Raw genomic sequence first — 24,708 nt, forward strand, 5'->3', positions numbered from 1 at the left:
AAAGAGGTGATTAGAAATTTTTAAAAGGTAAAAAAAGTATTGAAAGAAGAGTTTTTACATAATTCACGATGATAACAGTTCAAATGTATTTTACCCAATAACGCAATAAACACGTTTTTTTCTTGAGTAGCGTAAACTGATCGTGAACTCCGATTTGCCCATGTTATATCGGATGGAATTGATTTTGAAAGAATTTTAGCTTTCAAACTAAAGACTGCGTCTATCGTCAGAAAGTATTTACTTACAAACAAAGAGGTGCTAATTTTACAAAATTGACTTGTATTGTTCAAAGCCGCTACCACATCACACGACTATGTCTATTGTTTACAAATTATTATCCACGACTGGCAGGATGCATGTCGGTCGGTACATAAGTATAATAACAATATGACAATAGTCGGAAGCGTTTCCGCGGTGGTCGCTAATTTTGAGTGCCGGTCAGGCCGACCAGCATGACGAGATCCCCCAATGAAAAGAAGCACTGTGGCGGTCTTGCTAATCACCGTGGCGGTGTCAGACCGGTGTGGCGGCAAATCGAAGCACTGTGGCGGGACCGCCACGCTGTTTACATCCTGGGGAGAACACTGGTAGTTCATGTACATCTTTGTGCCAAAATCAATGTGACGCCCTTGTTAGTGATGATTTGTGTGTGATTTAATATAGACCACAATTACAGTGATGACAAAGTTTTAAACTGTAACACACTTTCTTAGTGCATGGAAATCATATTGTATGTTTTTATCTCTTACTGCAGGTGCAACATGCGACAAACACCAACCAAAAAGAGAAATATGAAGCAGATCTCAAAAAAGAAATCAAGAAGCTTCAGGTAAACATTCTACTTAAAATTTGCTTGCTTGTTTTATATTTTCATGTTTTCTATTTCGCTTCACTTAATTTTGTTAGTACTAAAATAATTCATAACAAAAAAGATTTTGCCATTGTGAACTTGGTTATTTACATAAAAAGAGCCCCCTCCCAAAAAAACAACAGCAAACACTCACATGCAGTTATACAAAATAGTGACCGAGCATGCTGTTTTCAATAAAAAAAATCAGCTTACCTATTAATCTGTAAGTAAATAAATAGCGTTTTAATGACATTTTGTTTTAGAGTTTCAATTTACTTGCTTTTTTATGATCACAGTGAGTGATGCATCATTGTTTCTCATACTTTGTAGCCAGTGGTTATCAAATTGATTAAATTTTATTTAAAGTTGATTAGTTTAATGCAGAAATATAGCTATTTTCTCAATTTCCTGCTGCCTTTGATCACTGTACTACAGAATCTTGTCTTGGGTAGGAAGTAATTTTGAGTTGACAGCATAATCTTCACAACTCATGTTTCACGACCAATTATTCTAATCATCAATCCATGTTTGTCAATGTTGTTCATTCACATTAAACATATGCGCTGTTACAATGAGGTCACTTGATAAATTAATTTAATTTTCCAAGATGACCTGGAACAGGAGGTCAGTAGAAGATAAAAGATTTTGTCATTAGTGTGTGGGGGAAAGTTGGTTATTGTGATGGAAAACAGAGAAAATTCATTGTCTATTCTTATTTGTGATTGGTCCTGGCAATGTTTCGGGGGTCGTGACGTACCGGTAGATCCATCAATGACAGTGACATGTTATTGTGTGGAAGGTGGAGCTGATAGTGCTGAGGTTGTACTGATAGGGCAGTGGTCCTTTGAAGATTTTGATGACTAGTGAATAGTTATATGCTTCTTAATAGTTGTGTTCACGTTACACAAAGTACGGGCTAAGATTTAAGCTGATTTAGGCTTGTCTAGCATATTTGCATTTTGGCTAGACCCAATTGCGTCCACAAACAGGGAGGGTCAGTCGTTAGCACGGGCTAAGGGGTGCGATTAGTCGGTGACCTTTTGTAAGCCGCTATTTACGAACGAAAAATGGATGACACGCGCAAGCTTCTATTTCTGCTGCTGACATGTTTCGTTCTAATTTTGAAGCGACGTGCACAGGAATGCGAGAGAAGACGGACCCAACTTATTTGGATTCACATAAACAGTATACAACCGGGCGTAACAGAATACAGAGTTTTATTAGTGCATGTTGTAGTCAACGACCCAAATTTATTTTGTCTACAATTGGAGCTGCTGTACGCTCTACTACAGCGACCCGATCAGTGTGGAAGCGAGCGCGGAGTAATGATCTGGTGGAATAGAGTCGTTATACGAACATGGGACAATTTTCACACCCAAAGGTTGCCGCAGAAGGCGCTTAGCCCTGGGCTAAGCGTTCGCGCATACTTCGTTAGCCCGTGCTAAGGGTCTAGACCGCGTCTTAAATTTGTATCAGATTTAACCCGTACTTAGCATTCCTTAGCCCCTGCTAAGCGTTCACGCACGTTTTCTTAGCACAGGCTAAGGAATTTGACCTCTTAGCCCGTGCTAAGGAGCTGTGCGTGAATGCAACTAATATAGGGATTATATATATTTTGATGATATTTTTATCAGATTTATTGTAATTTTAGTCTTGTCTACTGCTTACAATAAATTGTGCAGTAAAAGTTTGTTGACCTGAACATATATATGCTGTTGTCTTGTGTACATTGTGAGTGACACTGACAAGCTTAGAAATGTTCTAAAATAGATATTTTATAATTCAAATATATTGATCTATAAAATACCATGAAAAATGTGTCAGTCATCATAACTTTGTTATGACTAGCTTTGAAAAGTCTTATATCTGCTTTGCTATAAGCTACATAGAACACAAGTAATGATTTGAATGGATACATTTCATTATTTCAGTAATCAAATCATTTGTCTGTTTTACAGCGGCTTAGGGATCAGATAAAAACATGGGTAGCGTCAAATGATATAAAAGACAAAAGAATACTTCTTGAAAATAGAAAACTTATAGAAACGGTAAGTGGTTAAATTTATTATTTTACATATCAATTCATACTATTAAGTATGGCTGCAGCTAATAAGCATGATAATGTGGAAATTTAAAAAGATATTTGATATTTTGTTTAATAAAATGTTTTATTTTGTAGCAAATGGAAAGGTTTAAAGTGGTGGAAAGAGAAACAAAGACCAAAGCGTACTCAAAGGAAGGCCTTGGATTAGCAACAAAGGTGGACCCAGCACAGCGAGAAAGAGACGAAACGAATCACTGGTTACAGCAATCCATAGAAGCACTTAATATACAAATAGATCATTTTGAAAGTGATATAGAAACACTGACAAACTCAACAAAAAAGAAAAAGCCAGACAAAGACGTATGTATTATTTAAGAGAGTTATAACCTCATACTATTGGTTTTCATTGCCGGAAACCTAGGAGCAACCAATCCAACACAAGGGCAAAATGGCATCTCAGGATATTTTCCGAGCCACTGTGTTCAACAGCGTCAGTTCTTCATCATCGAGTGATGTCAGTGTTCAACAATTACCTGCATGTAACCTGAGTGAAGTAACATAATAAATGTAATCATGCCAATTACAGGAGTTAATTTTTCTTTTACTCACTCTAATTCTAAATACTACACTTACTATAGTGGAGGCATCCAACGAAGACTGATACACTGGGTACCACACCGTTCTTGATATATATTTCCTTCACAGAAAACAGAACGAATAGAAGAACTACAGTTGTGGGTAGAAAAGCATGGTACACATGTGAAGAATTTAGAAACATTAATGAGGATGCTAGACAATAATAATGTAGAAGTAGATCAGGTAGCTATTTTTCTCTTGTCTTTTTTTTTGTTTCATTGTTCACAATTTCCAAATAGGCATGACATAAAGTATTTTCTTACAGAATGAGATTCTCTATTTCTGTAGTATTAGTAAATGGTACTTTTTCTACATTGTTGCCATCTCCTAGAAACAGAAAAATAGACTGAAATGAGGAGGGGGTCTTGTATGCGGACATAACTACATTGTAATTATGAGCTGAATGAATTGCTAAGAATGAATACTAATGCCTTGGCATTCAAAACTTGTTTATTCTGTGCTTCATCAGTTGCATATATTCAATCTGGTTGCTTGAATGACACAAGCTCCAAGCAAAGCTGAAATTAATAGTAATTTGTCTGATCTTCATTACAGATAAAGAACATCAAAGAAGATATAGAGTATTACATAGATGAATCACAAAATCCGGACTTTCAAGAGAATGAGTTTATCTATGATGATCTTGACCTTGAAGATATGGGAATGTGTATGTGCTTTATATTATAAATTACTTTCATATACTGTGGAATACTTTATTTTCGCTGAAAGGGCTTTTTGGTCGTTTTGCTTGGAATTTATTTTCACTGATTTTTGATGAGTTTAATGTGAAATATAGGAAAAAAGTATATTCGCTGGATTTATTTTCACGGAATCATTCCTTCAGCGAAAATAGCGAAAATAAATTACAAGCGAAAATAAAGTATTCTACAGTATTCCATAGTGTAGTGGGATTAGTACATACAATTGACAAAGCTTGTAAACTTGTTCAGTGCTGTACCAGAAGTACTCATTGACAGTGTGCCCTCAAACAGGACTCCAAAATTAAATTAGGTCAGTTTGTTGGCTGCTGGGAAGAGAGAATTCTTCAAGGGAAAATGAAAATGTATGTAGGTTCACCGTTGCTTGAGGCAGAAACTTAAAAGCTTGTTTGATAAAATTACAAATTCTATAATAGATGTTTTTCAGAATCACTATATCATTGTTCGATTTTCTGTGTTGTCAATCAGTGATGCATCAATGAATCATCATAGGTCACGGCAAATCTCTGCATAAGTAGTGGTCATACTGGTTTAGAGGGCACACTGCTCATTGAGCACCACAAACATTTTACTCTATACATTATCCACAGCATTAGGCTCTTATAACATGAATGATACTTGATTAAAGCAAATCATTAACTGCTGCAATATTTTTTCACACTGGCTATGCATATCAAATTAGCATAGTAGGTGGAGGGCTTTTAATATTTATCATAGTTTACTTGTTTTTCCTAAGATAATGCAAATACGATGGCAACGTCACCTGATGAAGATTCATTGCTAATGGATGAAATGCCTGTATCACCTACGAGTAGTTCACCAGTACCAAGTCCTAGTGTTAATAACCATTCCAAAGATGATGATGTTGGGTCGGTAGTCTTAAAGAAAAGAAATAAATCAGGGGATTCAATCGATATTGTAAGTATTTTGCAAAATAGATCATGTCTATTATCTAGTACCTTGCACAGCTTTACAAGTACACGCCAGTTTATGATAACTGACCACATAAATCATTGAAACAAAATTAAAAAAACACACTGGTGATCATTTACACATGTATTGACTATTTCCATTGAAATATACATGTTATTTTACATAACATTATTTATTTCCACACTACAGAATATTGAAAGACATAGCATGATGACCAAGGTTGCCCAGTTTCTCTGCTGTAGCTTAGTAAACCTGTGTTTGTTTTTTCAGTCATCGCCGAGGAAAAACTCAAAGAGTAATTCAATTGCTTCACCAATTTCAAGTCCAGTTCAGCAAGTTGTCCGTCCAACACCAACGAGGACAACAACTGTACCACCGGCGTCAATAATTACTGCGACAACACAAAATAATAGGAGTGCTAATAATAATAAACAAAACAGGTCAGTTGCTACATTACCCAGACTTCTCTATGGACTTAGTTGGTAATATTGTTGACACAAATCTACTACTCCAAGCAGACATCGGATATCAACATTATCAGTATCCCGAGGCACAGTCTTTGTTTTAGGCTACCAAATGGTCTTCTAAAAAATTTAACAAAATTACACTTTGTTTTTACATTTACCATGTGTTCAGAGAAATGGGTGTCCTACACAAATTGAGAAATGTGACATATTTTTTTTTTTTATTTCTTGCATGCTCCCACTAAAACCTTATTACCATGAGACTGCCAACCTTAAATATTTGTTAATTTCAAGCTCTGAACCTCAAACTTTCCAAACCATTTTGTTCAAATCTGTTTTGTTTATAAATGAATGTTTCACAAAGTAAATTTTGAATATATCTTGTGATTATTTCAGTATGGTGCCTCAATCAGGACTAAGCAATCATACTGTAGCTACCCCACCTCCAGGACCAGCCTATGCAGTTGCAGCAGGAGCACAGCAAAATAGTAATTTGCAAGGTAAACACTTAACCATTTGTTAAATTTTAATATGTCAATATAACTAGGTAGCTAAAAGTACATTATCCATATTACCTCTGCAAATAGCCGAAATGTATGGTTAGCATTAAGTTGGTTTAACTTTCCTCGATCTCGATCCATGTTGATAAAATAAAAATTATATAATGAGTTGATGATTTGGAAATCAGTTACTAAATGATAGCCACATGCAAGAGAAATTATATCCTGTTGAATTGGTAAACGTGTCTGGTCACAATGAGGACAAGTGCGTGAATCACAGCATTTGACAGTAAAACACGGCAAAAAGTATTCAAGTAATTGTCATAATTACAACATCACATTAAAAATTACTTAGTCGCAAAATATTGACAGCCAACTTATTACGCAAATCAAATTGCAAGAAAAGATCATAAAAGTGTGAGGTGGTCATTCAACACCAAACAATTCAGAAACTTGCGAGTGCTGCGTAATTTCCTGTTTGAACGAAGCTTCGGTTTTTGTCTCACATTATTGCTATCTCGTACATAACACAAACTATTTGTTCTCTACAAAACGTTATTCAGATTCCTAAAACATTTGAAAGCCGACACGGTGAACATGGGCTGGTCTGGAATCTGGTTCTTTTAAAAGTGTTAGTACTGTGCAAGGTTTCATTTTTCAGAACTTGTCTTTCAATCCGTGTTGTTCTTTTATAAATGAGGGCACTTGTTTGGGAATTTGCGGTATTATGGTATAGGGATAAAGTCCATTCAAAATTTTTCTCACTGATTGGAAACACATAAATTCTCGCGCTATTGCTATACACAATGCTGCATCCGTCATAAATATGTTTCAAAAAAAGTGCTGGCCAAATAATATATATCGTTAATAGTATTATAAAAGTATAGCGCAAGAGTTTGGCTTCCTCTCATATTTTGACATTTGGTGGTGCACTTTTACTTTACCTAAAATCCGAAAGCCGGAAACTCTTTCAGGATAGATGGGCATGGCTACCACACCAGAAATATCTCAAATTTACTCGGATACGAGTAATCATTTTCAACAACAAAATCAATAACTTGGAAACGTGTTGTTGGGCATTTCACAGGCATTTTTTATTTTCATTAAGGATTGCCCTGTTAGATTTGTACTTAATCAAAAGTCTACTGATAGCAGAAAATGTTGATATATTGCATTATTGTGTCTCTTGCGTCTGTGTCTTGTTCAGTAATTGTTGACAGTCTTTAAACTTTGTGTCTTGCTGATTCCCTGTAATGTATGTATCGAGCAACTCTTTGTATCACCTCTTTTTAACTTACATCCCCAGTTTAAAAAACTAGTTTCTAAGTTTGTTTTCGTTTGTGTTAACACAGATTAAATATGCTTTTCAGCTTCTGTATGCACTTTCAATGGTATGAGTGTTTATACACATGATAATTTCCACTTGTTTAACAGGGAGTGATATTTATCCAACATCTCAGAATGAATGAGTTGATCTTAAGTTCATGTAAAAAGCCAAATAATGACAGCAGCAAAATTAAATCAATATAATGTTTTTGTACAAACAATTTGGTTCTAAATGTGCTGAGTAGCAGTGTTACAAATGGCCCTCAAAGTGTTCCACCGTATGTGTTGTGTTTATGAATCCTGATTACTGTTTGGAATAAATAGCTTAGAATAGACTTCACGCTGTTTCACAGTTGTGATCCAGTTAATTGTTTTTGTTTATTTAACAGGAACCCATTGACTTGTTCAAAGATACATATATTTGCGAATACTTTGTATAAACTCAAATCGAAGTATTTTTGGATTATAGATATTTCATAGTTAATAGCAACAATGTAAATGCACAGACTTGTTATATTTTGTGTTGTACAGCCTGTGCATTCTATCTATCCTTTCTCTGTGATTCCTGTTTTCCCACAATTGTTACTTTTTCATTACACTTCTGAGTAGTGATGATTTCTTTTTTGTGTGGATTCATATTGCTTTCTGGCATCTTGAGATAGACTTTATTTAATGAAAGACAAAGTTAATCATGTTTTACTTAATTTCTTTGCAGACAAGACAAGGTGTATAAATTACATTGTATGAATTGTGGTGAATTGTACATCTTTATTGTATAATAGTGAATTTGAATGCTTGAAGTCTAATGAGAAATATTTGTCTTCAGAAATGCGATTTACTACGCCACTAATTTCACATGATTGTCCACAGATTTGTTCCCATTTCACTAGGTAGCACTTGTCATGCAGAAGAACAATATTTGCATGTGAAAACTAAACCAAAGTCTTTTACTTACTGCATGACTTCTTGTGGAAATGATCTTCCATTCATGAGGACATTATTCAGTAATTATAACAAATTTGATAAAACCATTTTGGGGGATAACTGCTAGGCTGTTGAAAAATGTGTTCTGATATATGAACAAGAAGTTTATGTTGGGGATTGTAATTAAAGAGTTAGACATAGCAGGTACATGTATATTGTTTTACAAATGATAAGGGGTGAAATTTTGAATCCAGGTACTTTGTGTACATTTAGGTTCAAGTACGACAACATCAACCACAACTACACCTGCTCAGCCTAGATCTCCTCAACCAGTATCACATGTCCATCATCTTCAACAACAGCAGCAGCAGCAGCAGCAGCAGCAGCAGCAGCAACAACAACAACAACAACTACCGCCACCATCATCAACTACCCCTCCAGTACCCACACTGCAACAACAACAACAACAGCAACAACAGCTGCCTCCTTCCTTGAATAGTAAACAACAAAGAACTACTGAAAATGGACCACTTCAAGGTGTTAAACTAAATCAATTTTCCTATCCACTAAACTTTCAATTTGTTTCGTAGTGACCCTTGTGCGATGCTGTGCTGTTCGTCTATTTCCTTTCACTGCTACTGTTCTACAAATTTACTTAATCTTTGTTTAACTTTAATATTTCCTGTCGTCTCTGTGTGTCTGTCTCTCTGTCTGTCTGTCTGCTTTTTTCTTGCTGTCATGTTTTATTTATTTAATTGATGTAATAAATTTCCTAGCTGTTACTCGGTGCTGAAAATATGTTGTTGTTCTTTGTGATATTATAATTATTGCTGCTTATAATTAATTTTATTCTTTCTTTGACTGACTGTATATGCATTTATTTTTTCAGGTGTTGTAAATTATAGCTCAGCTCCCTCAGAAAACTCATTGAACTCTGTAGACATACATACATCGAGCAGTGCAAATAACAATAACAGTAGCCTATCCATACCTTCCACGCCAACAAGTACCACTGCCATTGTTTCGAGTATGCCCTCGTTACCACATTCAGGTTCGTCAATTGTGACAGCACTTGATGTACCTTCGGTAGTATCACAAATTACATCTGGGCATAGCAATACTGGTTCATTGGTGAATAAAACAACGACAGGAGGTGAAACACTTATGAACGGACCAGTTATGCATCTCAAGGTTAGTTATCAGGCTGGCAATCATATTGTGAAGCTGTGCCCTATTTTCTTTATTAAATGTTCAATTCAGTGAATTGATCCTCAAAGATACCTTATATATGCCTTTCTCAGAAATGAATATCGTCAAATGGTCATTGTTCACATTGATGTTCGTTGCAGTACTATCACCATACACATACTAGTAACCAGTAGTATTAATATTGACATGATAGTTTTCAATCACTGAAAAGGAGTCAAACTGACACTCTAAAGAAATACTCTATGAAGCAACTTTGGAAAATGTAGCCATATGATATGTCACTTATGACTAAAATTATAAACCGCTTTAGTTTTACAAGAGTGGAAAAAAGACAAATATTGTGGTGGTGGGTGTGGTGGTTTCAGACGAGGAGTCGCATTGACTTTCACAAAATGTTCTGCTCATAAAACTCGAATTATAAAAAAAATGTTAGAATCAAACTGCAAATAAGTTTCTGGGGAGATCATTCATAGCATGATGTGTTGACAATATCTTTGATAGTTTAAAATTCATCAAATCATTTTTATATAAATATAATTGTATTTTTCAATTATTGATGCTTTTTTCTAGGTTGACTCAGATGATGGATTGTCGTCACTTAAAAGTATGGCAGAAAAAGTTATTGTTAGTGCAGGACTAGAAGATCAACTACAGCAATCAGCAGAAAATGCAATTCAGTTACAGTTCAATGCAGATGCACGATGTGAGTAGTTTGATGTCAATCTTTGGATTTATTCACTACTGTAGCGCCCTCACACTACAGTGTGACTGTTATATCTCTCCATTGTATTCACTCGTCTGCTGTTTGTTTTGTAAACAGCAAGTAAGACGGACATACAACTTATAATTACCACCTTGTTCTTAAGGCCCTGAAAAGTGATACAATTTGAAAACATCTTAAGCTTGTTTAAACCTGTCTGTTGTACTGCACTAAGGGAAACCATCGGGAACTCTGTTGAGAGAAAATAATCTTGGGGATAAAACAAATTTTGTATGTCTAAATTGGTCATGGAAAAAAAACTAGATGTAAAGAAGGATGCCTGCCTGCCTGCCTATAGTGTGACAGTGATAGTGTGCACACACTTCAGTACAGTTCCAACCAGTTATTGGGTATACATATGAATGAATTTAACTTTTTCACCACCAGACTTTCTCACCAAAATTTGTCTTAACTTTTTCTTATATTTTTCAATATATCTGGCAGGGATCTCGCTAGCCCAACGTGAGTGCCGCTCAGTCATGAATATTAATGAGCTATATGAATATTAATTAATTAGCAATGAATATTATTGAGTTCGATCGCAGTGCAAATTTTTGGAATTAAGGGGTGATCTCGTATTCAAACATGAGGGTCAAACCTACGAAAACCCAAACCGCCCTAAACCGCCCGAACAAAACCCAGTTTTGCGGTTTGGAAGTTTAAACAATAGGCAGTGCGGTTCAGGACGACCGCACGAATTTGCATAAAACTGCGGTTCGAACCGATCTCATTCACACCTCATTCAAGCTGTTGTTTATTTTTAGGATTGACAGAGTTTACATTTCTTTTTGAAGACTAGATAGTTGTCTCTAAAATGTGTCGATTTATTGGTGTACAGTAGTCATTTTACCATGTGCCTTGCCTAAAAAAACACTCTTTTATATATCGGTGAACAGCGTGCTGAATAAATTGTTTTGTTTAGATAAACTGTTATGCTCGAGTCGCAAATTGAGCAGAGGACGTGAATCAGACTTTTCATTGGACTGGACAATTGATATGTGTCTCTGACAGCTAATAAGTATCAAAAGACGAACATTTGTTGATACAAAATTGCACTTGAGACTTACGCTACTGTGTTCAAGCCTTTACTACTGTTGCGCGTTCAATTTTCAAACAGTTCTTTCAGGAGTGCAACATCGCAAAATCCGGAAAAACAAATGCAGCGTACGTATTTCGATTTGCTGCACATCGGTTATTTTCAGTTTTTCTTATTCAATTTCCAGTGACACGAAGTATCAAAACAGAAAATTAAATTAAATGGACTCGCGCTGATTATTTACGGCTATTCATCTGCAGACGAGACTACTTATAAAAAAACGAACCCTGACCTCTGAAAATACCTTATTCATAGAGTGCCTTGTACCTAAAACCGTCGCCTAAGGCGACGCAGTGCACGTTGCGATATCGCAATCGATGCATGCTGGGTGACAAGGGGGAATTCTGATTGAGGTAACCAAGATGGCTGCGTTGAGTGCATGATTTTCTGCGGTGTTTAAAATAACATCTCGCTGCCTACTTCGCCCACAGTCCCTCAAGGCACTGTGCTTCGATGTATTTTCTAAAATAATCGTTTATTTTTAATTAAACGGGGGTTCGAAATGTGTGCATTTTGTCACAGAAAAGTAAGATATCGGCAGCGGTAAATACCCGTAATTTCCCCGCAATGCCGTCAGCTGACAATGTTACGGTGTCGTAGCATTAGCCCCGACTTTAGTTTTGGCACAGTGATAGAGGGACTGTGGTTTTCAGATGTCTTCGTAGAAAACAATGTTGCCATTATCGATTTAATACTTTCATCATATTTTGATAACTCGCAGTCTCACAGACTTTACAAACTTAACCAAAAAATGTGTTCTATGAATTTATGAACTGACATGGACACAAAACTGACCGTACTTTTTGCGGAAAAAATGTACCAGTTCGCTCCATGGATAAACATACTTTACTGTCTATGCCAAATATATATATATAACGTAAGTAATTTATCCTAAGAAGCTGCTCATTAAAATTCTAGTGCATCTTTTCCCTGTTCCGTTTCAAACATTAATTTACCATATATATCACAATAGAGAGGGTTTATGATATCACTTGATTCACATTTAATGACAAAATATAACAAACCATCACGTCTGTAATTAATTCCAGATAGATTGAATAACAATAACAATCGTATTGACTTGTAGCAAAATGTAAGTTGTGGGAAACTGATTATTATTACCAATCACAGAAACAAATGAATATAATTTTCATCACACTTATAAATGACATGATGTAAATAGATTTGTGAAACAAATGCAAGTTTGTTTTTATTAGCATTTACATGTACAAGACTTGCAAAGAAAAAAAAAATCGCTGCTGTAATTCTTAACACTTTAAAATATAACACTCAGTATGAACATGGAGCTCCATAGTATACATCTTATTTTTTTTCCTACTGAAACCAGGCTGAAACAGTATTGTAAGAAAAACCTAGGTTTCCCTAGGTCTGTCTTCCTTGTTCTCTGTTGTTTGTTTTCAGTGGGGGCGTTAATGGGCAGTTAATCCAGAGGTTAGGTTCAAACCTACTACTAATTTGCATATTTTAGGTCTAGTAGGTCTGAATAGGGCATCCCGGGTAAACCCAGGTTAACCCAGGTTTGACCCAGGTGTTTGAATATGAGATCACCCCTAAGACATTATGTTTCACAATTAAATATATTCGAAATGCAAATGCTGCAGACTAAAAAACAGAAACAAATAAATTATTGTTGCAATATTAATGTCTATTGTAAAAAGTTAAATAAAACGCATTTGAAACGTTTCAGCCAGGAATATTTTCACGATCTTATTTACTCCAAATAAATTCTCCTTAAAAAAATTGACCACGTAATATTTTGGAGTATTTTTGTAATTTATTATTCGTATCATCAACTTCTAAAACGTATATATTCACAATAATGAACGAACAAATAAAACTTCTGAACTGTCAAATTTATGACGTGACATAACTTACTTCGTGATGTTATACACTGATTATATCAATAATATAACACAACTTACTTTGTGATGTTATACACCGATTATACCAATAATTCCTCTTACTCGGTCATGATGCCAAGCAAAAAATCAGAGGAATCCTGTCTATACAATCTACCGGATTCTGTCGTAAATTCACCCTTGGCCGTTAAACAGCCGTTTGGTTTTTAAAATATTTTGGCTTCATTTTTCGAACATTTAAATAATTCTGGATCCCTATTCAAGAGTATGATTTTTATCGTGACTAACGTGAATGGGTAAGCTTCGTTTTGAAAATGAGCTGTTATCACTGTAAACAATGTTAAAATATTCTTCAGTTTATCTTTCCAAAACAAATAATTTCTTGATTTAAAAAAATAATCATCCTGTTTTTCCATGGAAATTACAGCCAAAAGATCGCACTACATTATTAGTCCTTGTTCGGACGCAGTCCGAAATTGGGGACTTATGTTTTGACCTCCGTGTGTGTGTGTGTGCGTGCGTGCGTCCTGTATCTTAGAAATGCCTGGACCATTCATGATCAAACTTCACACATATATCATACATGATATTATACATATGCACGTCAATTTGTTTAACGATCTGATTCAAGATGGCCGAATGGCAGCCATTTTTGTGCTAAAAATCATCAAAATCAAGCGTTTCCCAGCCGTTTACAGATGGATTTTGTTCAAACCTTGTATATACGTTGGACATTATAGGACCTTGATGCACATCATTTTGTTTTACGATCTGATTCAAGATGGCCAAATGACGGCCATTTTTGTGCTAAAAAATCCTAAAAATCAAGCATTTCTCGGCTGTTTACAAATGGATTTTGTTCAAACTTGGTATATACATTAGACATTATGGGCCCTTGATGCAAATTATTTTGTTCTTCAGATAAGATTCAAAATGGCCGACTGGCGGTCATTTTGTTTTAATGAATGTCTTTCTCGTGCCATATCTCTGACTTGCTTTGACTGATTATGTTCAAATTTTAAATATTCATTATACATCATGTCATAGATAAACGGATATATTGGTTCGACGATCCTATTCAAAATGGCCGAATGGTGGTCATTTTTTTGCTAAAAAATCATCAAATATCAAGCATTTCTGGCATTTATGGATGGATTTCGTTCAAAACTTGGTACATATATTAGACATTACAGGTTCCTGATGCACATCATTCATTTTTCAGATCGGATTCAAAATGGCTGTCTGGCGGCATTTTGTTTTAATGATTGGGCTTCTAGAACCATGTCTCTTAAATGCTTTGACTGATTCAAATTTTATATATTCGTTATACATCATGTTATATATGTATTCAAAATGGTTGATTTTGAATGCTGTTCCAGAGCAATATCTCTCAATATGGACAAGTACTTGTTTGACGATCAGATACAAATGTCAATCATTTTAATGTTAAAAAATCATATTCCTGACATGGTTATATTCCAGCTATATTACTATAAACAAAACTATATATCTTAAATTTGATAACTAACGGGGACTGTGCCATGCATGGCTTGTTGGTGAATCTCTTCAGCGTTGCGTTTACCATGAGGTCGTTGAACTGTCATTAACATATTAAATGAGCTATGGTAATTCAGACACATGGGCACCATACAGCATTTTGATTGGTTAATTAGCAACTTGACCTATCCGGTTAATAAACGCGTCTCATGTGCATTCAAAGACATGGCGGATATCGTATCGTATCGGCCATTTACATGTGACTGAAACCATTCGCTTACAGTGAAACTAAGTTGAATTTTACTTTTCATAACATTTCAACGGATTTATTTTTCGTGCGTTACTATAATCACTACTGAATAATAATCACCAATTTCAACACTTTGAAAACAAGTAAGTTATTCACTTGTGAACTGCAGCATGGCCGGATTGTGCTACCGTAGTGTGATCATTTGCTACTAAGCAGTGCATTTCGTGTTTATTTGAAACTTCTTTTAGAATATATTTTTCGTTACTGAGAAAATTTTAAAAATAAATGCATATTACATTAAATATGCTGAGTATTTTTTTTATCATGTGAACAGTTTTTTTTGATTGACTAACATTTCGTAACGCCTATTTTAGAACCAAAGCAAGGCCTTTCACTCTTCTCTGACGCCTATTCAAAAGGTTGTACGGTGTATTGTTTGTTTTGTGCATGTGTTGTGGGCAAAAAAAAATTAGCTCAATTAGAATGCCACATGGTAATGCCGATAGAATCCGAAGTTTTACATTGCGAGAGTAAAGCGATGTCGTAGCACGACATGTTAACATCGATTTCAGTTGAAAACTGCACGATGGTTATCGAAAGAGGTGATTAGCAATTTTTAAAAGGTAAAATAGGTCTTGAAAGAAGAGTTTTTACATGAAACGCGATAACAGTTCAAATGTATTTTACCAAATCACGCAATAAACACGTTGATTTTTTTCTTGAGTAGCGTAAACTGTCAGATCGTAAACTCCACTATGGCCATGTTATATCAGGGTGAAATTGATTTTGAGAGAATTTTAGCTTTCAATCTAAAGACTGTGTTTATCACAGAAAGTATTTACTTACAAACAAAGAGGTGCTAATTTCACAAAATTGACTAGCCGCTACGTATTGTGCGACTAGGTCTATTGTTTACAAATTATAATCCACGACTGACAGGATGTGTGTTGGTCGGTACATAATTATAACAATCATACAATAGTCCTTGTTGGAAGCATTTCCGTGGTGGTCTCTAATTTTGAGTGCCGGTCTGGGCCGACCAGTGTGACGAGATCCCTGAAATAGAAATGAACCATAATTTTGGAGCCAACAGGCAAAATTTGAGTCAATTTTTCCTAAAACAAATTTGGCTATTTTTGTCCCAATCTTCTTATGGAAAGTTCACTATAAACTTATATATTTTGTGATGAAACAAGACACTTCGCGATGAGCGTCTTTTGCGGTCAGTAATATTTACGAGCAGATTTTTTTTAATACGTTCGCGCCAAATGTGTCTCACTCTACCATTCTGGGATTAAGTAGCTTATTCTACTCAGCTGGAGTGTTGGCATAAATTTACTGTTTTTTTATGTCTATTTTCATTATCGAGAAACTTACCTCAAAGTTGGGGTAACTTTTCACCAGCAGCTTTTAACTGCTCTGTGTTTTCTTTTGGCTTGGTCGATTTTGTTCATACTTTACAGGCAGGTAGTCTTTATTCATTACCGAGAAATTTGACTCTTCTGTGATTTTTTTGGTTGGGCCGATTTGGTTCAAACTTGGCAGGCAATTCACACCTTCAAGCGTTTCCATAGCAACAGCAAAAAAACAGATTTTTTTTAATACCTTCGCGCCAAATGTGTCTCACTCTACAATTCTTGGATTAAGGTAGAGATGCAGTTTATTTGGCTTGCTTTTTAATTGATTAATTAGCCAATGAAGATGGTATTATATGTCCAACATGTTATATATTTTCTGAAAGCTTATTATACAAACTTTGTAAACCTTGTCTTTATTTTAAATATCCAGAATGCGTTTTTGATTTTGGGTCAAAAATATGCTTTTTTGGACAAAAGTGGTTTAAAAAAAATTAGCTTAAAAACTTCAAGTCCATTTGTGGGTAAAATTACATCACTGGATACCTTGGTATACTACTAATTCAAATGCGTCCACTCATCTCTCTAACGGCTTTCAAAGTCGCACAGCATGACCTCAAAGTTCACTCTTTTCTATTTTTGCATAATTTATATATCCATGTTAATTGCGGACTTGTTATTTTTGTTCCACTCGCCGTAATAAACTGTCCGGACGCATTTTGAAGGGGGAACACCTTGTCAATAATGTGTGAAAATTTCGAGGCAAATGGCCAAAGCGTCTATCAGCTATTTTAATTTAAAACCCAAGAATTCACCAAAAATAGAAGACGAGAAAAAGGCTAATTTGCATATTTGCACGTTAAACCGGGAATTACTGCTTTATCTTACTTTGTCATACTTTCTAGACTATTGAAATTGAGAGTTAACGTATAGACATAGACATTTTATGTAAAATCGTTGGACCAGAACAACTGCTCTTGAATATATAAATCAGAAACACGTCATTCATACCAGTGTTTTGATGGGGTCGGTAAAAACATGTGTCAATGCCCAGTAAACATGACGTCATCTCATGAATTATTAAACAGGGGGGCGGTCCTAGGAAGGTGACCTTTTATCACGATCAAAACAACGTGGCTTCTCTTCGATGTATTTTCAATAAAAAATCTACAAGTATTTCAGAGCCTATGGTTTACCGTGAAGAGTACAAAGTGGGATATTAAATTATTTATCCTCGATGATTTTTATGTAGTATTTAGAACCAACTCCAAAGCGAACGCACAATAATGAATAATCGCGTAATCCTAGAATCGAAACGCGAGGCACAGAAGCTTTGTTCATCGTTTCCAATCCCATTTTTCCCACTATTTGAATTCTGTTCGTTTTTTAAGGAGGCATTTTTTTATTTTTTCCGATTTTGGTAACGCCTTATTCAGGGATTTTCTAAGACAATCGCAGACAATCAGCTCACGGATGTACGTACAAAACATGCTGTTGTACTGCCGGCGACGGTCGCCTGCAAGAAGAGAGCTCCAGCTCCTAACGTAAAAGTTTTAAAATTTCAAAAAAAAAACTCAAAAATCACAACAAAATCATCAATCAGTAAGTATTATGACAAGGAAAACAAAACATCAGACGCGGAGAAGCGGTCAGCGCGTCAAAAGTGTTGTTAATGTATCAAGTTACCTCTCTCAGTGATTTATTTTTCATTGAAACTATTTGCTTGTTTTCAATTAATTTTAGCGTACCTCTACAATTTATTTTAGCATTGTCACTTGTTTGCTTCATTGAGTTCGTCCGGTTGCAAACAAAGTTGTCACGCACCACCTAGCAAAACTTGCGAATGATCGAAGTACAGGTACCCATTGGACAAAAGATACACGAAAGTTTGTATCTCCCCGACCCAGTGCAATATATCCGGTTAGAATCAAAGCTCACGTGTCCCTTATTTGAGGGACCAGATTCTGCCGTAAATTCGGGATGGGATTTAGAAAAAAATAAAATAGGACTTTTAAGGTGTATTTTGGCGTCATTTTCGGACATTTCAATCATTTCTGATGCCTGAAATAGAGTCTAAGTTTTACCGTAGTCATTGACGTCTATTCAAGAGTATGATGTTTATTGTGACTAGCGTGAATGGGTAAGCTTCGTTTCGACAATGAGCTGTTATCACTGTAAACAATGTTAAATTATTCTTCACATGCTCAGTTTATTTTTTGAGAACAATTATTTAAAATAAAATCTCTCAGTCAATCAGAAACTCGAATTCACGCCTTCAGGGAAAGTCACGTTTGGACGCTCACATCGATTTTGTTTTTCGTTCGGCGGGCTGATGCCTTCAGTGTAGCTTTTGCCTCTTTCGACATAGAAATCATCTGAATCTTCTTTCTACCTCTCTTTCTGTTCACACCACGCATAATGTAATGATAAAAATTAGGAAAAAACGCTGAGGAAATATGTTTGATTTGCTAGCGAGCGATAACTGATTTGAGAATAATTGCACATGTGCGTGAATTGAATGAACTATGACCCGTACAATCTTGATTTGCATATTGTCAATCAAAGGCCCTGTTATTTGATTACTCATGCAAATTAGGCAATTGGACATAAACATTGCCACGTGTGAGTGTTTTTTATTTTTAACCAGAAAATAAACAGCAATTTTAACGGTGTTCCAATAAGAATTCATTGGTCAAATTTTCACAGAATGTTCTTTAGATAAAAATCTATATAACGAAAAACACTATTTTTGATTGAAATTCACAAATAAACTGCATCTCTACCTTAAGTAGCTTATTCTACTCAGCTGGAGTGTTGGCATAAATTTACTGTTTTTTTTATGTCTATTTTCATTAACGAGAAACTTAACTCAAAGTTGGGGTAGCTTTTCATCAGCAGCTTTTAACTGCTCTGTGGTTTTTTTTCGCTTGGTCGATTTTGTTCATACTTTACAGGCAGGTAGTACCGTCACTAATTGAAAAAAAAATCTCGCTCACCACTGCCATGGCAACAGCCAAAAAACAGATTTTTGAACACTTTCGCCCCAAATTTATTACTTCCTGCCAGTCTTGTAATAGCAGGGTTCATATGATCATGCTTTTTTTTTATTTTGGCTACATTGCACACTGGTAAGAGATCACCGGCGCCAACATTGTTACACTGTATCAACGTAATCCCAAGGCAACTTTGAACTATGAATGAACTGTAAATGCTGCCTTCAATCTGGAAAATACTATCGAAAAAATGGTTGGAAATAATAAATTTAACAGCAGAACACGTCCTAGCAATAAAATAAAGTGACTTCTAAAGCCCGGTTTTAGTTATAACCAGACGTTAGCTTCACGTTCATGTCCTACCATGGTAACAGCCGAAAACGTGATTTTGCTTGTTTCTTAGGGAGCCAACCAGCTTGTTTTATAAACTGGCATGTCACAGCATTTCGGCTACTTTTCAAACAAATCCAAAATCACTCAATAATTTTATTACATTCGTACTATGATTACATTTCAAATTACGATAATTTTAATGCATACATGTGCACTCACAAAAATACCCCCAAAATAAGAGAAATGAGGATATAGCCTTGACAAAAAGCATTATTTTTCCTTGACTTAATATTGCATTTTTTTTCTATCTGTGTAACTTCCTGATGAGATTTAAAGTTCAGTTCACAACTAACGGTTTTGCAATATTAGAGGCTGTGAACTTGCCAATGGAGGCTGCACATTAATAAATATTGTATTCACTGACATTTATTTTGTATTTACTTTTGTAATGAGTTCCACAGTATCTTTTTCATACTGGCATGGCTACATGACTGTGTAGTGTTTTTGTTCTGTCGATTGTTTTTGTTTTGTGTGCGAGTGTGCGTATTTTCGTACAGTGTCGTAAACATTGCTACAATCAAAGACGCGCTGAACAGAAAGTTCATTCTGGGCCATTACCATTGTCAAATTCTGGGGAGTAGAGAACTATTTATATAGGAGACGTTACAATAAGGAACTATTAAAATTGTTCAATTTGCATATCGAAATCCTTTATTGGAACAGAGCATGTTCTATATTCACCAAAACACAAAGTTGTTATGTTTCTAGACACACAACAGACTCGAAACAATAATAAAAACCGTCCGATCCAAGCGACCTGCGTTCTTAAAAATCGAGTCTTATCGCCCTTGCGTTTCTGAGCAAAAAAACGTTAAGGCCAAAAACGACCGACTTTCGCCCAATCTTCTATGAATTGTTCATAATTTAGTTAATTCAGTCCAGCGGTTAGATGGGGTATTTATAAGAGACGCCCGAGAACCAAAATTTGGGACGTGAATCGCTCGGGTGACGAAAAATTGGCGAAAATAGCCAAGGTGGTGAGGGACTGCAATTCAAAAACATATTTTATATATAGGGTATATAAAGAGGGAACTGATGGTGAATAGGTTAAGATATAAATAAATTTTGCAGAGCTTTATGTCATCTGGATCATTTGCATTCACACACTTTGTACATACATGTACATGATGTGAGTATCTTATATTGAAAACATACATCATAACATAATTGATTTATTTACTCATTTTGTCATACAGCTTATTTTGAAAGTGCAAAAAATGAACTTCAACAGGTGACGCATCCGCAAAATACAGAAATAACGTTACAACCTCTCTTAGGGGTAGCACCACTGGGACCACAACCACTGTCAAAAGAACAGTGTTATCAGCAAGCAATGCTGGAATCTGCATCACATCATCTACCACACCCGTCAGATTCAGAAAGACTCAGGTATGAATCTCTTATCATGAATTATTCCTAGACACAAAACAATAAATAGCATAATGATAAATGATTAAAATAATGTCATTATAATGCTGCATATCGACAAAGAAAATGCTGCTGATATTTAAACTTGTATTTTCTTGTTTTATTAGGCATTACTTGCCACGGAATCCATGTCCCACGCCCAGTTATCATCACCAGGTGATGCCACCGCATATGGACTCTGTGGAGTTCTTCCAGAGGCTCTCAACTGAAACACTTTTCTTTATCTTTTACTATCTTGAGGTGAGTCATGTGAGTGTCATTCCAAACAAACAACTCTCAAATATTTGAAGTGTGTTTTGTTGGTTTGTAGTCAGCTTATGTTAGTTAGGAATCATTACTATCATTTTGCCATCAGTGCTATACCTAGAGAAATCCCTTTCAGATGCTAGTTGAGGATTTCCTACTTTACTCACCAATGACTCAAATTTCATTCCATACTTGCCTGACTGACTTACAGCCTAGAAAATTAGATCTTTAATATCACTTGTTCTGCCTTTCACATCAAAGATTAACTTTACTCACCAGTTATTTAAAAAAAAACACAAGTAAAATGAAGAAATGAACATTTTCAAACCTTTCTGGTTTAAAAAGAAACCTTTCTAAATTTGTACGCTATCTAAACTAAAAGCCTGTCTAACCAAAGCTCTGCATAAAATGCAATGATTTCTGTTCTTTTTGATTAGGCAGTTTGGAAAAGTAACCACATTCTGGTCAATGGTGATGATAAGATGTATTATTCCCCTGGAGAAGGGTGCTCTAATCTCTCATCTGCTGATGCTGTTTTTTACCATTCATTTTAGCTATTCCTGGAGGCTTTAAACAGGCAATGTTTTAATTGGTAAACATTGATTTGGCGAATACTAAATTATACCACTGATTTATAAACCTAACTTTATTTCATACAAAAACAACATATAAACTATTATTGTATTCTTGAACTCTAAAAAATGATGTATTCTGACAAATTTACCACATGGCCGAGGCCATGGCGTATGACGATGCGGCTGCTTGGATTCGGTAATACTCCACTATTTGGCTCAAGCAAGCCTGCATGTTAAACGTACAATGTGTAATAAGCCGTACTGGTGACGTTAATTTATTGAAAATAAATAAAACAGCATCAGATAATCGTAACCGCAATTGCTAAAAAATAACCCAGTCATTGCTTTTATTTGTGGTCTTGATTACGTGTATTAAAAATGCCTTAAATGAGTGTCCTATTATTAAACCGTTTCCACTTTGCGGTTATTGATTGTGCATTTTTATCGCGCACTGACACAGTCAGGGATATACGATGCAACATTTTGTTTATTTGAATTAGAGGAAATATTGTTTGTCAATGCCAGCTTTGTAAAATAAGTCAGCTTTTTAGCAGGTCACGTTAGGGTGTGGTAATCTTGAATGCAGGTCAACATCTGCTGTATTGTACTACAAACTGATATAATTTTGCTATGCATTTATTGTATTAATTGAAATTAAGATATCTTCTGTAATCAATAATTGGTAGTTTTTAGCTCCGCTGTCGACTTTGTCGAGCGGAGCTTATCATATGAGTGATTGTCCGTCGTCGTCCGTGTCAATGTTTTACTTTTTCGACTTCTTCTTGAAAACTACAAGCCTGAATGCTTTGATACTTGGTGTATATGTACCTTGGGTAGACCTCTCTTAGGTTTGTTCATTTCATGTTGATATCTTCAATTCTCTAATATTGGTGAATATTTTTGTCATTTTTGGTAAAAAGTGATATTTTCGACTTCTTGTTAAAAACTGCAAGTGCAATTGCTTTGATATTACATATATAGGTACTACATGTGTACCTCTCTCAGATTTGTTCATTTTGTAATGATATCTTTAATTCTCTAATTTTGGTGAATATTTTTGTCATTTTTGGTAAAAAGTGATATTTTCGACTTCTTGTTAAAAACCGCAAGTGCAATTGCTTTGATATTACATATATAGGTACTACATATGGACCTCTCTCAGATTTGTTCATTTTGTAATGATATCTTTAATTCTCCAATTTTGGTGAATATTTTTGTCATTTTTGGTAAAAAGTGATATTTTCGACTTCTTGTTAAAAACCGCAAGTGCAATTGCTTTGATATTACATATATAGGTACTACATGTGGACCTCTCTCAGAATTGTTCATTTTGTAATGATATCTTTAATTCTCTAATTTTGGTGAATATTTTTATCATTTTTGGTAAAAAGTGATATTTTTGACTTCTTGTTAAAAACCACAAGTCCGATTGCTTTGATATTACATATATAGGTACTACATGTGGACCTCTCTCAGATTTGTTCATTTTGTGATGATGTCTTCAATTCTCTAATTTTGGTGAATATTTTTGTAATTTTTGGTAAAAAGTGATATTTTCGACTTCTTGTTAAAAACCAATAGTTCAATTGCTTTGATATTACGTATATAGATACTACATGTAGACCTTTCTCAGATTTGTTCATTTCGTGATGATATCTTGGATTCTATAATTTTGGTGAATATTTTTGTCATATTTGGTAAAAAGTGATATTTTCGACTTCTTGTTAAAAACCACAAGTCCGATTGCTTTGATATTACATATATAGGTACTACATGTGGACCTCTCTCAGATTTGTTCATTTTGTGATGATGTCTTCAATTCTCTAATTTTGGTGAATATTTTTGTAATTTTTGGTAAAAAGTGATATTTTCGACTTCTTGTTAAAAACCAATAGTTCAATTGCTTTGATATTACGTATATAGATACTACATGTAGACCTTTCTCAGATTTGTTCATTTCGTGATGATATCTTGGATTCTATAATTTTGGTGAATATTTTTGTCATATTTGGTAAAAAGTGATATTTTCGACTTCTTGTTAAAAACCAAAAGTTCAATTGCTTTGATATTACATATATAGATACTACATGTAGACCTTTCTCAGATTTGTTCATTTCGTGATGATATCTTCAATTCTCTAATTTTGGTGAATATTTTAGTCACTTTTGGTAGAAAGTGATATTTTCGACTTCTTGTTAAAAACTGCAAGTCCGATTGCTTTGATACTATACATATTGTTCATTTTCTGATGATGTCTTCAGTTCTTTAATTGAAATGTGCATTTCTAACAGCGGAGCTATCTCAGCCGATAGGCTGCTTGTTTTTATGTACAAGTAGCATTGCACGTTTGTGGTAGATAACAACTTGCTTTCCTGGTGCAATGTAGTTGCAACATTCTGTTACAATATTAATTACACCCTTTTACGTCATCAAGTTCATCTTAACTGGCATCTGAAAGGTTATATTATGCACATTTGGGCAGGATGGTAGATTCTTATCTGACATAAACTATTAGGAAGTCTTTGTCATGTGCTGTGTATGTAAGGCTTTTTGCTTGTGAGACTGCTTATAGGTTTCATACTGCAATTAAACCTCCCATAATCAACAATGTCAAAACTTGTAAAGCAGGG

General features: G+C 35.1%; 1 protein-coding gene across 3 annotated transcripts in view; it reads left to right on the forward strand.

The window, feature by feature from the left end:
• The window catches only part of LOC100368514 (CCR4-NOT transcription complex subunit 3-like), a 42,204-nt gene that overhangs the window by 8,501 nt on the left and 8,995 nt on the right, over nt 1–24,708 (forward strand). Inside the window, exons 3-15 of one of the 3 annotated variants that reach the window (XM_085502575.1) lie at nt 755–829; nt 2,809–2,898; nt 3,030–3,254; nt 3,600–3,713; nt 4,086–4,197; nt 4,986–5,167; nt 5,453–5,622; nt 6,043–6,146; nt 8,670–8,933; nt 9,286–9,587; nt 10,176–10,308; nt 21,026–21,218; nt 21,365–21,506. In XM_085502575.1, coding sequence (XP_085358701.1) covers nt 755–829; nt 2,809–2,898; nt 3,030–3,254; nt 3,600–3,713; nt 4,086–4,197; nt 4,986–5,167; nt 5,453–5,622; nt 6,043–6,146; nt 8,670–8,933; nt 9,286–9,587; nt 10,176–10,308; nt 21,026–21,218; nt 21,365–21,506 — 2,106 coding nt within the window. Of the gene's footprint in view, nt 1–750; nt 830–2,808; nt 2,899–3,029; nt 3,255–3,599; nt 3,714–4,085; nt 4,198–4,985; nt 5,168–5,452; nt 5,623–6,042; nt 6,147–8,669; nt 8,934–9,285; nt 9,588–10,175; nt 10,309–21,025; nt 21,219–21,364; nt 21,507–24,708 lie in introns of all 3 variants that reach the window. The other 2 variants (XM_085502577.1, XM_085502576.1) reach the window with 2 other exon arrangements.

This window comes from Saccoglossus kowalevskii, chromosome 8 (genome assembly GCF_978046115.1).
Source record: "Saccoglossus kowalevskii chromosome 8, keSacKowa6.1, whole genome shotgun sequence".
Taxonomy (NCBI): Eukaryota; Metazoa; Hemichordata; class Enteropneusta; family Harrimaniidae; genus Saccoglossus; species Saccoglossus kowalevskii.